This window comes from Callorhinus ursinus, unplaced genomic scaffold (genome assembly GCF_003265705.2).
Source record: "Callorhinus ursinus isolate GAN/ISIS: 27379988/994484 unplaced genomic scaffold, GSC_fseal_2.0 scaffold12, whole genome shotgun sequence".
Taxonomy (NCBI): Eukaryota; Metazoa; Chordata; class Mammalia; order Carnivora; family Otariidae; genus Callorhinus; species Callorhinus ursinus.
This window is the reverse complement of record NW_027397074.1, coordinates 49,988,770-50,002,896: the sequence shown is the minus strand read 5'-3', so window position 1 is coordinate 50,002,896 and position 14,127 is coordinate 49,988,770. Positions and strand designations below refer to the sequence as shown.

General features: G+C 43.0%; 1 protein-coding gene and 1 pseudogene across 1 annotated transcript in view; both read right to left on the bottom strand.

The window, feature by feature from the left end:
• SEPTIN7 (septin 7) overlaps nt 1-7,383 on the bottom strand; it is a 110,380-nt gene extending 102,997 nt beyond the window's left edge. Inside the window, exon 1 of the mRNA XM_073899068.1 lies at nt 7,267-7,383. Coding sequence (XP_073755169.1) covers nt 7,267-7,296 — 30 coding nt within the window. The 5' untranslated portion in view covers nt 7,297-7,383. The remainder of the gene's footprint in view (nt 1-7,266) is intronic.
• LOC112825277 (ferritin heavy chain pseudogene) lies at nt 31-715 on the bottom strand (annotated as a pseudogene).
• Nucleotides 7,384-14,127: the final 6,744 nt, after the last annotated feature.

Genomic DNA, 14,127 nt, shown 5'->3' with positions numbered 1-14,127 from the left:
GGTACCAAATTATTTGAAGAATGGTACAAATGAAAGAAGTTAAGTAGATGTTTTGGTACAACTTATAGAAAAGGTAAAGGTAACCCCCATGCACTGCCTTGGTGACCAGGGAAGTCACCCTTGTGGCTATGGGAAGACAGCCTAAGGCTTAGCTTTCACTATCACTGTTTCCCAAGGTGTGCTTGTCAAAGAGATACTCTGCCATGCCAGATTCGGGAGCCCCCATCTTGCGCAGGTTGGTTACGTAGTCACCCAATTCTTTGATGGATTTCACCTGCTCATTCAGGTAATGAGTCTCAATGAAGTCACACAAATGGGGGTCACTTTTATCAGTGGCCAGTTTGTGCAGTTCCAGTAGTGACTGATTCACGCTCTTTTCCAAATGTAATGCACACTCCATTGCATTCAGCCCGTTCTCCCAATCATCACGGTCTGGTTTCTTGATATCCTGAAGGATGATTCGGCCACCTCGTTGGTTCTGCAGCTTCATCAGTTTCTCAGCATGTTCCCTCTCCTCGTGAGACTGGTGAAGAAAATATTTGGCAAAGTTCTTCAAAGCCACATCATCGCGGTCAAAGTAGTGAAACATGGACAGGCAGACGTAGGAGGCGTAGAGCTCCAGGTTGATCTGGCGACTGATGGCGGCCTCCGAGTCCTGGTGGTAGTTCTGGCGAACCCGCGAGGGGGACGCGGTCGTCATGGCGGCGGCTGAAAAAAGGCGGCGGCGAGGGCCTTGGAGCGGTCCGACGGCACGACAAAGAGATGGCGGAGGGCTGGCTCTGAATGGCCGGCCCGGGTGGGGGATGAGCGCCGGCTTCCGTCCAAGCTCTGTTGAAGCAGGAAACCGCAGCGACTCGCGGCGGAGATTCAGGGGGAAAGACTTTAAAAAGCTACCCAGAAAAATCACTTTAAATGAGTCGACTGCATGTGAATTGTATCTCAATGAAGCTGCTTCTTTTTTAAAAAAATTTTTAAAAATTCATCTATGGACATTAGAAATCAGACCAGTGGTTACCTGGAGCAGTAGAGGGATAACTGCACAGGGGCACAAGAAACTCTAGGGTGATGGAAATGTTATTTATCTTTAAAAAAAAATTATTATTTGAGAGAGAAAGAGAGAGCACGTGGGGTGGGGGGGTGGAGGTGGGGGCAGAGGCAGAGAATCTCAAGCAGACTCCCTGCTGAGCACAGAGCCCTAGGCAGGGCTTGATCTCACAACCCCACGATCATAACTGGAGCTGAAACCAACAGTCGGACACTTAAAAGACTAAGGCACCCAGGTTCCCCAAAAATGTTCTTTATCTTGATTGGAATAAAAGCTACAAGGTATATATATTTGTCAAAATTCACTGAACTGAACACTTAAACTCTGTGCATTTTATTGTATGAAAGCTATACCTCAATAAAGTTACTTAATTTGGAAAGCATTTAAAAGTGCAGATTCCTAGGCCCCTCTCAGAGACTGAATCACTGCATGTGTGATGGGAACTAATTAATCTGCATTTTTAACAAGAGGCTGTGGTTGTCCCTCATAAATGAGGTTTATCAATTATATTTTGGAAAATATTGACCTAGCATAATGTTATGCATCCAGTTAACTACTGATCACATTTTACAAAAATTCATGAATTAAATGATAAACTTACATACATACATGCATACACCCATACACACACACATAAGCTACCTAGGTGATTCTGATTCCCAATTTTGGGAAATATGGTGAGAGCACTAAGAGGAAGAATTATGGACTAGATGGTTAAGAAAGATTTCTTTTTTTTTTCTTAAAGATTTTATTTATTTGACAGAGAGAGCACAAGCAGAAGGAGAGAGAGGGAGAAGCAGGCTCCCCACCCCCACCAAGCAAGGAGCCCGATGTGGGACTCAATCCCAGGACCCTGGGATCATGACGCGGGCCGAAGGCAGCTGCTTAACCAAGGCAGCCGCTTAACCGACTGAGCCACCCAGGCGTCCCAAGAAAGACTTCTTTCTTCTCCATCTCCTATGATCCTTCAAAGGCTTCTCCATCATCTGGCGGGGGATTCTCTCCTCTCCCTCTCACCCCAAGACATTTGGCAAGGTCTGCAAACATTTTTTTTGTCACAACGGGGGGAGCGCTATTGGCATCTAGTGGGTAGAGGCCAGGGATGCTGGTAAACATTGTACAATGCAAAGGACAGCCCCCCAAACAATTACAAAACTCCAAGTTACAATAGTGCCAAGTTTGAGAAATTCTGACCTGGAGCCTCACTTCTCAAATGAAGCTACCACAAGTACTCAGTTGTGGCCCCAGAGGTACACAGAACAGAATTAACGTGTCACCTCTTCAGGAGAGTCAATTTTTGCTTCTCAAATGAAGCTACCACAAGTACTCAGTTGTGGCCCCAGAGGTACACAGAACAGAATTAACATGTCACCTCTTCAGGAGAGTCAATTTTTACTTCCAGACTGGTGAGGAAGAAGGAGGAAGAAAGCTTCTTTATACTGCATATAAGGCAAACAAATAAAATGCAAATGTCACATGAATAACTTAAGATTTTTTTATAAAAATTCAAAATAATGTGAACAGGAGCAACTTCAGGCTTTACTCTGCAGCCTCAGGAGATACTTATTTATTCTCCTCAGCCTACAAGTCCTTTTGAAGTTAAGAAACACTTGCCTAAATAAAGTACATAAACTTTAGAATGATAGGCAAAACCTCATCTTCAGCTACCTTCACTTAGATTTTTTTAGGGCTATTTCTTACTGCAGCATAGTCTAACACAGTGCTATTTAAAGTGTGGTATGTGTTGGGTGCCTGGGTGGCTCAGTTGGTTAAGCGACTGCCTTCGGCTCAGGTCATGATCCTGGAGTCCTGGGATCGAGTCCCGCATCGGGCTCCCTGCTCAGCAGTGAGTCTGCTTCTCCCTCTGACCCTCCCCTCTCTCATGCTCTATCTCATTCTCTCTCTCAAATAAATAAATAAAATCTTTAAAAAAAAAATAAAGTGTGGTGTGTGGACCAGTGAGCCAGTCTGAACTGTTTATCAGTTTACTTCAGTCAAGTATAGAAACTGAGAGCACAGAATGAAAATTTTTATAGCAAAATAAGTTTATGTCTGTTGGATTGAATAAAAAATTGGGGCTGTATTTCCCTTTTTTAATGCATCTTCATTTTTTGAAATTTTGCAGTACTTTTTGCAACAGTATTAGTCAACAGTGGATTGGAAATTTTTAAAGAAAAAGGAAAGAAGGGCGCCTGGGTGGCTCAGTCGTTAAGCGTCTGCCTTTGGCTCAGGTCATGATCCCAGGGTCCTGGGATCAAGTCCCACATCGGGCTCCCTGCTCAGCGGGAAGCCTGCTTCTCCCTCTCCCACTCCCCCTGCTTGTGTTCCTGCTCTCGCTGTGTCTCTCTGGCAAATAAATAAATAAAATCTTAAAAAAAAAAAAAAAGGAAAAGGAAAGAAAGAAAAGCTCCTTCATCAGTTGGAAAAGCAGTAACCTAACTGTATCCTGATACATCTAGTAAGTGGAAATGCCAGGATTTAAACCCATGTCTGCCTGACACCAAAGCCCATATTCTTAATCATTATATTTGTTATCACTTTGAACTCAAATCCCTATATATAATCCTACCTCTGGAGAGCTGGACTGCACCAGGCACAAATCAAAAGATATTCTGTATGTCTGGCCTAAAGCCTTCAACACTGAAAGCAAATCAAACTGCCTCCTTGGCCCCCTTTCCCCCAGGCTCATGCCCAAATCTTGGCTCTCTTGATTTCTGATGATGCATATGGACAAGACCAAAAAAAAATATATGTATTTTATTTTATTTTAAAATATATATATATCTTTTAAGATATATATAAGAAAGATATATATATACATGTCCTCAAGGCCTAGAGCAGAGTCACTAAACAATACTATCTTCTTTTGGAACCCATCCTGGTTTCTCTCTTAGAGATGATGACCTCCTCTCAAGGAGCAGGTCCCAGATCTCTCTAACCACACTCCATGTATGGAGTACAGAATAAATGAATCCAAGATAAGAAAAAGCCACATGGACTTAATCGCATTTAAAGTCCTCCCTTCTCACCCCTGGGTGGCTCAGTTGGTTAAGCATCTGATTTCCAGCTCAGGTCATGATCCCGGAGTCCTCAGACCAAGAGCTCCACACTCTACCACAATGTTTAAAGACCTTTGATTTGACCCATCCACACTGCACATCCCCCATGTGTTTTCCTATTTTTGACAATTCCTAATAAAAATGTTATAACCCAATCCAATACACAATACATATAAAACAAAATTTAACCCCCCTAAAATTCATGCTAAGTGCAATGTACTGCTATCTTCTTTCTTTCCTACTTTTTAGAAATTATTACAAGTCCATGAAATTGATTTCAAAACCCACTAATAGGCCTCAACCTGAAGTCTGCAAAGCACTGCTGTAGAGACCAACAGTCTGCATTTAACACCATGCTCTCGGGCGCCTGGGTGGCTCAGTTGGTTAAGCGACTGCCTTCGGCTCAGGTCATGATCCTGGAGTCCCGGGATCGAGTCCCACATTGGGCTCCCTGCTCAGCAGGGAGTCTGCTTCTCCCTCTGACCCTCTTCCCTCTCGTGCTCTCTATCTCTCATTCTCTCTCTCTCAAATAAATAAATAAAATCTTTAAAAAAAAAAAAAAAAAACACTATGCTCTCATCTGGCAAGCCTAACCCATAATCATGCTACCTTAAAATTCTCCTCAAAAACACATTTTTTTTCTACATCAGTTTCATGGCACAATAAACCTAGTGTCATTTACAGTCCAAATTTAGTTACAGGGAAAACACACACACACAAAGTTTTGCCTCAAAATTCAGTAAAATACATAAATGTTAAAGTTAAAAATCTTTCAACCTCTAATAAGAAATTGAAGAGAGCTCATTAGCTCAAAATGTTAAGACATGGTTCTCAGCTGGTAATTTAGTCATAGAACAGTACTCTACTGGCAATTCCCAGAATAGAATCTATAGTGAGTATGTGTATCATCAAATTATAAGAAGTCTGAAACCAACCTACTCTACCACTATTTTCATTCTGACTGGTCTATGTCATCTGACCACCCCCCATTATTGAGACCTTGGAAACCACAGATCTTCCTTCTACCCATGCTTGCATGTATGTGTGTGTCTGTCTGTGTTGTTGACATTAACCCTCTACAATTGCTCTAACATCTGTCAGAAGTCCTACCTTGTGTTAGACCAGCTCAGAAGTTCTAGCGTAGACTCATTTAAGATTATTTCTATGGGAAAACGCACAAATGCAACCAATTTTACAACAAACTTCTGAAACAATCTATTGAGAACACTACCTTTCATGTAGTTAATGTGCTGAACACCTTATCTCCAAATCAAAACTGGAAACCAAAAATTCTCAACTAAATTACAAAAATATCCTTTCTGTAAATTAAAATCTACTGGACATAAACACAAAATAAATTTCTATTATAGTTATGATCTTCAATTCTGTAAGCTTAAGAGGGTGTGTGATATTTTTAATAACTATTTTCTTTTAAGATTTTATTCATTCGACAGAAGAGAGACACAGCAAGAGGGGAAACACAAGCAGGGGGAGTAGGAGAAGGAGAAGCAGGCCTCCCGCTGAGCAGGGAGCCTGATTCGGGGCTCGATCCTAGGACCCTAGGACCATGACCTGAGCCAAAGGCAGACGCTTAGCGATGGAGCCACCCAGGCGTCCCTTTAATAACTGTATTAAGAGGACTTGGCTCCACCATGTTGTCCCACCACAGAATGACACAATGCTACCATACAAACCATCTATGTAGCTTCCACATTTATTTCATAGCTCCACTCAACCCTATCTCCTCTAGCCCCACCCACTTAACAGCTGGGTGGGATGAAAGATTGTTTCCTGCCCTCCCCCTGCCCCTTCACTTGCTATTTGGAGGAATAAGGGATCCAGGCAGAAGTAAGTAGCTTAGTAATTGTTTTTATCCTGCTAAGGCACCATCCTTCAGTCTATCAGGATTCCACAAATTTCATCCGTACCTGTACACTTAATGCCTAAAAAGTTTCCTCCTCAAGTTGCTTTTATATTACTTGGGGAGAGGGAGACGAAGACGACTGACTATACTCATCACGTAAATATGTAAAACAAGTAAAATTCTTTTCAATCTAGATTATCTGTTCATTTAGATTCTCAAGGGCACTCAGGAAGGTATTCTTCCATTCCAAAATAACAAAGCCAAAAGAAATCTTAAAGTTTAACTATAACCATAAACTCGCAAGTTATTTCAGTAACGAAGCAAACACCTGGACGTCACAAATTCTTTCCCTACGCTATATTAAAAAAAAAAAAAAAGATCTGAAACAGTGCTCTCTCAAAATTTAACTTAGCAAATGAAAATGTTAGAAAAATCTCAGTTGCCTATTTCCTACTATACAAACAGTATGAAATGGAACTCAGGAGTGGAAAATGTGAATGAAATGGCCTTGTTCTTTTTCCAATTCGCGGGGGAGGAAAGGAAATGAAAAGGTTTCTGAAGAGAATAACTGAGAATACTGAAATATTTTCAAAAAATTAATTTCCTTAAACATCACCAGTATTTCCAACTCCCTCCCTTTTCCAGCGACCCTTCCCATCCTTTCCACTCCTCGGGAGGGGTGGGGGCGGGGTGGGGGCGGGGTGGGGGCGCCCTTCCCAGGCGCTCTCTTTCCCCTTTTTCGTAAGTATTAAGCCCAAACCAGCTCCTTAGCCTCCGCACTCAAGCCTCGCCCGCCATCCACCGGCCTTCGGGGCCGCGCCTGGGGAAAGGAAACCCCGAGAGGCCGGGAGGCGGAGCGAGGAGGCGATGCGGCTGCAGCCGCCGCCGCCGCCTCCACCGCAGCTTCAGCCTGGTGCATCCTTCTTCCTCCCTCCTCGCCGCCGCCCTCCCGGGCCGGCCCACACAGCACCCTCACCCGGGCGCGCACAAACGTCCCCACCCTCCTCGCCAGGCCCACTCCCCACGAGGGGAGCTCCGCCGCGGACGCAGCGACCGCCGACCAGAGGAAACAGGGCCGCGGGAGCCGACGGGCCGGGCGAAGGCGACCCCGCTCGGGCCGCTTCGGCGGGGCGGATGAGGCCGCGGCTCACGGCTCCCCGCTCCCCCGGCCCGCCCGCCGCGGTACAGGAAATACCGCCGCCTCGGCTCTCCTCACATTCAATTCAAACTGTCACCGCCGCTTTCTCCCCTCCCCCCGGGCCCGCCGCCACCGCGCCCCGGGCCCGCCGCCGGCCCACCCCACCTCCTTCGGCCGCAGCTCCCCGCATCGCCTCAGGGCGTTCCCCCAGCTCGGTCTGGCGGCCGCAGAGCCCCCCCAAGTCCGGAGCCGCCGACCTGAGTCGCGGCGGCCCAAAGCTGAGACTCACCCATGGTGCTGCTGTTGACGCTCCTCTCCTCAGCAGCAGCAGATCTCGCACTGACCGACATCCCCTCCCCCCTCCGCGAACAACCCGGGCGCAGCGCAGCCCGCCGATTCTCCAAAGCCGCCTACGCCGGTTCCGCGGCGTAGCCGCCCGGCGTCGCTGCCCCGCTTACGCAGGCGACAGCAGGCGGACTCCTCCACTGGCTCTCGCCCGACTCCCGCTCCCTCCTTCGCCCCCGCCCCCTCAGACGAGGCTTCCGGGCCTCGCCGAAGCCAGCTTCGATCTCGCGAGATTACTTCCTCCCGGCCCCGCCGCCTCTCTCCATTTCGAACATGACTTCATTGGCGTCAGCGCTCTTTTGCTACTCAGGTTTAGCCGCCATGTTTAAATTGGCAGGATTTGGCGCCTATGGGGTCATGGATAGTCAGGCCTGTATGCGTGTTTCTTCAACACTGCCTCTAAAGTTAAGCCGCGTTACGTTTGTCCGTGAAAAGCCTGGGGACGATGAGGGGGTGGCCGGTGGGCTATGAGGGTGGGGTTTTGCCCGAATTAAAGATGGCCTCTGTCAGTGCCGCCCCGCGCAGTTTCACGTCAGGTTTTGGAGCTGAGGAAGTCGCCGGGTTGGCCTTAGCGCCTCCCGACGGATTTGACGTAAAGCAAAAAGGCGCTGTTAGCAGAGGCCAGATTGGGAAGCTGCGCTCTGGGCGGGGTCCGCGTCCAAGCCTCTGTTCCCAGCTACTGACCGGTGGGTGCGAGTGGAGAGATACCTCCATCCAACCTCGTGTCCTCGGCTTCCAGGACTCTCGGAGTGGAAAGTGAGATTAGGTCGTGGTTGCCCCGACATTCGCCTGGCGCTGTCACTTTCTGGTGGCCTCACACTGCCAAGAGGTCGCCTGCTGCAGCTTCCACTGCGGACTCTTCACGGCCACACTCGTGTTAACTCACCTTGTTGGTCCCCGGTTCCGTCCTCGTGGAGCTATCCTCTAGTTGAGAAAATGAATGAACACACGTGAAACTATTGGACAACAGTGAAAGAGTATTTCAGGACTGAAATTTTGTGGTGTCACACTGTAGCGGTGAATGGCGCTTGATCCTTGAGCCTCCCCCGCAAATGCGTAGTAGTCAAAGTAGCCTCACTTTGCTCAGAACAACTCATGGTCTGTTGTGCCTTTCTTGAAAACTAATGCCTGTCTTTGCTGTATAGTTCATGCACGTTATTATCTTTATTACATAATATATGTAATATATAAATAATTATCGTGAGTCGTGCAAGAATATTCATAGCAGCGTTACTTATAAGTGAAACAATTTTAATGTCCACTTACAGGAGAATGGATAAATAAGTTACACTATTGGACAAATTGACATACGTGGGACACTAAACAAGGGAAATTAATGAACTAAGTCTACTAGTATTGATTTAGATAAAGTTCATTAACATAATGTTGAGCAAAAAAAAAGCAAGTTGCAGAAATATGTATATGGTATATCATAAATAAAGGTTTAAAAACAAAAAACTGAGGGGCGCCTGGGTGGCTCAGTTGGTTAAGCGACTGCCTACGGCTCAGGTCATGATCCTGGAGTCCCGGGATCGAGTCCCACATCAGGCTCCCTGCTCGGCCGGGAGTCTGCTTCTCCCTCTGACCCTCTTCCCTCTTGTGCTCTCTCTCATTCTCTCTCTCAAATAAATAAATAAAATCTTTAAAAAAAAAACAAAAAACTGAGAGCAAATTGGGAAAATCATGTAAGGAAATGATAGATAAATTCAGAATAATGGTTACTTCCTGAGAAGAGAAGGGAATGTAATAGGGAGGGTTCACGCCTATCTATAATACTTTATTTTCTAACAAAAGTGATCTTTTGAAAGTGTGGCAAACCTTAAAGCTTAGGTGGAGGATACTCAGGTACTAAATTGTAATTATTTTCTATACTCTTGTATACTTGAAATGTTTCCAAGTATTTTTTTTACAAAGGAAATTTTATCTAAGGAAACAGCTTATTTTGTGTCTTGGTATCTACTGTTTCCTTAGTCTCCACTTGTACTGAATTGCTCATAACGTCTTTTAACAACTCATCTGTCCAAACAATCATTGTGTTAATTTTCCAAACTTCGAAAGGGCATTTTACTTTAGGAAATTTCATTAAGTTTCTACCTTGAAGAGGCAGTATAGGCGGGAATTTAAACACGTGACCTCTGAAGTCAGACTGCCTGGGTTCTAATCCCAGCTTTGCCATTTATTATGGATATACCTAAGGTCTAGTTACTCAACCTTTCTGTAATCCAGCTCCCTCAGCTATAAATGGAAATAATACTTACCTAATGGAGTTTTTGTGAAAGTTAAATGTGCCCAGTCCATAATAAATATTAATGAATGTTACCTATATACAGCACATTTTAAAATATAAAATTTTCCTGAATACTATTATTGTTTCATGTAATCTAATGTATAATGAAAATCTTTGCCTCTCATCTCTACTGATATATCTCTTTGAGGAGGATCTTTCAATGGATATGAAAGAGGTGAATTTTATTATTTTGCTCTCTGAAAATGGATAAATTCTTTATATAAATAATAAGTTGTTTGCCTCAGGTTTGTTCATGCTCTCCAACAAACTGCACCCCACACAATAATAGCTTCACTACTTTCCATTGAAAATTATGTGGAAGGTTACAGGCAACATGATGTTGACAACCTATAGAACTTTCTCCATAAGGAGTTCTAATAGTGTTATATAATTGTGTGTGTGTGTGTGTGTGTGTGTGCGCGCGCGCGTGCATGCATGCACATGCACATATGTGTATCATAAATTTTATGTTGGGGTGGAGGGAGTAAGAATTATTGTATTAGTTTTATGATCTCTACTGCACTATCTGCAGTATTATATCTGCTAATAAAATATAGTCTAGACCTTAACCTTCTGATTCAAAAACAGATTTTTTAAAAAAATGACCTGAAACTGGGTGTTATGCACAAACAATGAATCATGGAACACTACATCACAAACTAATGATGTAATGTATGGTGATTAACATAAAAATAAAAAAATTTTTAAAAAATGACCTGAAATCCTGGATAGACAGTATAGATTGTTTTCACCACATATTTACAGTGTCCAACCTCCAATGAGCCGTCAACTTTGCCAAATAATACTTGCCTCCCTAGTTAGCTCTCTTTTTCACAATAGCTACTTCAGATTTTCTCCATTGTTTTTAAACCATCTCCCTCATTTATTATCAGCAAAAAATAAAGCCAATCAGAGAGGAATTCCAGTAACTTCCTGCTTCCATATTCATAAGCCTACCTGCATCCACATTTATCCTTTCAAACATCACAATGAATCAGGTATCCTCCCAAATCTGAGGCATACATTTCTACATGTATCCCCTCTTTCTGTGCCTAGTCTCTGGATTCTGTCTCCTGCCTTCCCAGGAACTTCACTCAATGGATTATTTATTCAATAAGCTTCTGGGTTCTGGGTGCCTGGGTGGCTCAGTTGGTTAAGCGACTGCCTTCGGCTCAGGTCATGATCCTGGAGTCCTGGGATCGAGTCCCACATCGGGCTCCCTGCTCAGCAGGGAGTCTGCTTCTCCCTCTGACCCTCTTCCCTCTCGTGCTCTCTATCTCTCATTCTCTCTCTCTCAAATAAATAAATAAAATCTTTAAAAATAAATAAATAAATAAAAAATAAGCTTCTGGGTTCTGTCCCTACCACTCCACTGAAATTCTCAACATGGTCACTAACAGTCACTTTGTTCAATTTAGTGGCCCCTTTTTCTTTTTTCGCACAATTTTTAAAAATATTAATCCAGTATAGTTAACGTACAGTGTTATATTAGTTTCATGTATACAATATAGTGATCAATATTGTGATCCAATAATTCTATACATTATTCAGTGCTGATCATAATAAGTGTACTCTTAATCCCTTTCACCTATTTCAACCATCTCCCCACTCACCACCCCTCTGGTAACCATCAGTTTGTTAAGAGTCTGTTTTTTGTTTTGTCTGTTTTCTCTTCATTTGTTTTGTTTCTTTAATTCCACATATGAGTGAGATCATATGGTGCTTGTCTTTCTCCGACCAACTTGTGTCACTTTGCATCATGCTCCGTAGATCCATCCATGTTGCTACAAATGGCAAGATCTCATTCTTTTTACGACTGAGTAATATTCCATTGTGTATATATACCACATCTCTTTGTCCATTCATCTGTTGATGGACACTTGGGCTGCTTCCATAACTTGGCTATTGTAAATAGTGGTGCAGTAAACATACAGGCGCATAATTCTTTTGGAGTTAGTGTTTTCATATCCTTTGGGCGAATACCCAGTAGTGGAATTATTGGGTCATATCGTAGTTCTATTTTTAATATTTTGAGGAACCTCCATACTGTCTATCACAGTGGCTGCACCAATTTGCATACCCACCAACAATGCATGAGGGTTCCTTTTTCTAGTGGACCCTTTTTCTTATTTTACTTGACATCTCTGTAGCATTTGATCCTTGTGACCACTGCCTGCCACATTTCCATCCTTTGATTTCTGAAACCCACTTACCTAGTGTTCCTTCTAGATCCCTGGCTTCTTTATTTTACCTTCCAGGACCTCCATCTTCTTCCAGTCACTTAAATGTCCGTGTACCTCAGCATTCTGTCCTGGTCAGTTTATTCCTATCTCACTTTTTATACTATGGCGATCTCATTCACTTCCAAGGTTTCGGTGACCATATACATGCTAATAACTCCTAAATACAAATTTCTAGTCCAGTTCTCTCTCCTTACTACAAACCTGCATACTTGACTGCCTTCAAAATACATGTCCTGATAGACATAGTATTGTATTTGGCGTGTAACAAATGTCTTTCTAAATTCAGTAAGTCTACATAGTCTTATGTCTCCACTGAGAGAAGGGAAAATATATGTGTCCTTGAAACATGTATCCTTAAAATTTCTTTATAAATACGATTTTGTATTTAAAAAAATACATGTCCTGATATCCCAAGATATCTCAAAACAATATATCCCAAATTAAACTCTTCATTTTCATTATACTTACTTTTATGTTCCCTATCTCTAAATGGTACCATCATCAACTCAATTGCCTAACCCGGAAATATGAGTATTACACTCAGCCCCACGGTCTCTCTCTCTCTCTCTCTCTCTCTCATCTCCTACAGCCATCGGAAAGTCCTGTCCATTTTTCCTTCTCACATACCTCCAATCTCGCCATTTCCCTCCACTACTACTGTTCTACGTAGGCCAACATCATCTCCTGCCTCAAATCTCGGCAATAGCCTTTCTGCCCAGTACCTTGTTTAACTCCAGTTCATTCTTCATATTGTACCCGAAGTAACATTTCTAAACTTTAACTATGTCAGTCCCCTGTTGAAAGTCTTCAAATTTTCCCTCAGGAAACTTAAGTGATACAGTTCCCCTCATTCCTGGCCAACCTACCATCCCTTGCTCTCTAAACTCTAGCAAGCCTTGCTGTTTTCTCTGTGTGAAACACTTCATTCTCATTTTACACTCACTTTCTTCGCCTGGCTTCTCCTTAAAGTCTCAGCATAGCCATCATTTTCTCTAAAAACCTTTCCTGATATCCCAAAATTGGGCAAGGTGCCCCCTCCTCCCCCATAGTATCTTGTATTTATCCCTAGGGTGGTACTAATAGCAAAGTACTATAAATATGTGTCTCTTCTTTTTTATTGTTATGTTAATCACCATACATTACATCATTTGTTTTTGATGTAGTGTTCCATGATTCATTGTTTGCATATGACACCCAGGGCTCCATTCAATACGTGCCCTCTTTAATACCCATCACCAGGCTAACCCATCCCCCCACCCCCCTCCCCTCTGGAACCCTCAGTTTGTTTTTCAGAGTCCATCGTCTTTCATGATTCATCTCTTCTATTGGAGTCTAAGCTAAGTCCCAGTAAGGGACTCTTGTCTTGGTTCGTCCATGTATCCCTAGCACCTGCCACAGGGTATGGTATTACTTCATTCAGCAAATATTTCTTGAGTCAAAACTGGGTGCAAGGCACTAGCACAGTGGTTGGTATATGGAATGGGAAGTCCTTGGGGAGGTCTCTGAGATGAAAGGGTATCCATGAGGTCAAAATTATTTTAATTATAATACTAAGAATTTTTTTTATCTCTTTCATTCTCATTCTCTCACAAGCATATAGTGGAGTTTTTCAGGGACTATGTGAAGTGTGATAATTGCCACAGAGCGAATGCAAAAACACGTAAATAATCCAGTACCGTCTAATATTAAGCCAGACATTAAAGAGATTTACAAAAATGTAAAACAATGACACTCTTCAAATTAATTTTTTGAAGGACACAGCTATTTTTCATAAAAATAATTTATGTTAACTTGTAATTGTCATTTTTAACGAATAAGTAAATAATATTTTTAAACTTTCTGAGTTTTAATTTCTAGTAGAGTAAGTATCAGTAGATATGTTCCACATAAACAAAAACTTTCTGGCATCCTCAATAATTTGTAAGAATGTAATGAGGTCCTTCTTAGGAGTCCTTAAAGTTTGGGAATTGCTGCACTAGCATGTAGTATATGTGTTCAGTGTAGATGTGTTAAATAATTAATGAACGTCAGTTTGCCAAAATTCTGGTACACAGCTGCTTAATGTTTCTTAATCAAAGCTTCCCCCAAATGCCCAGAATTAATGCCTAAATAGGCACACACACACACACACACACACAAATTAGGC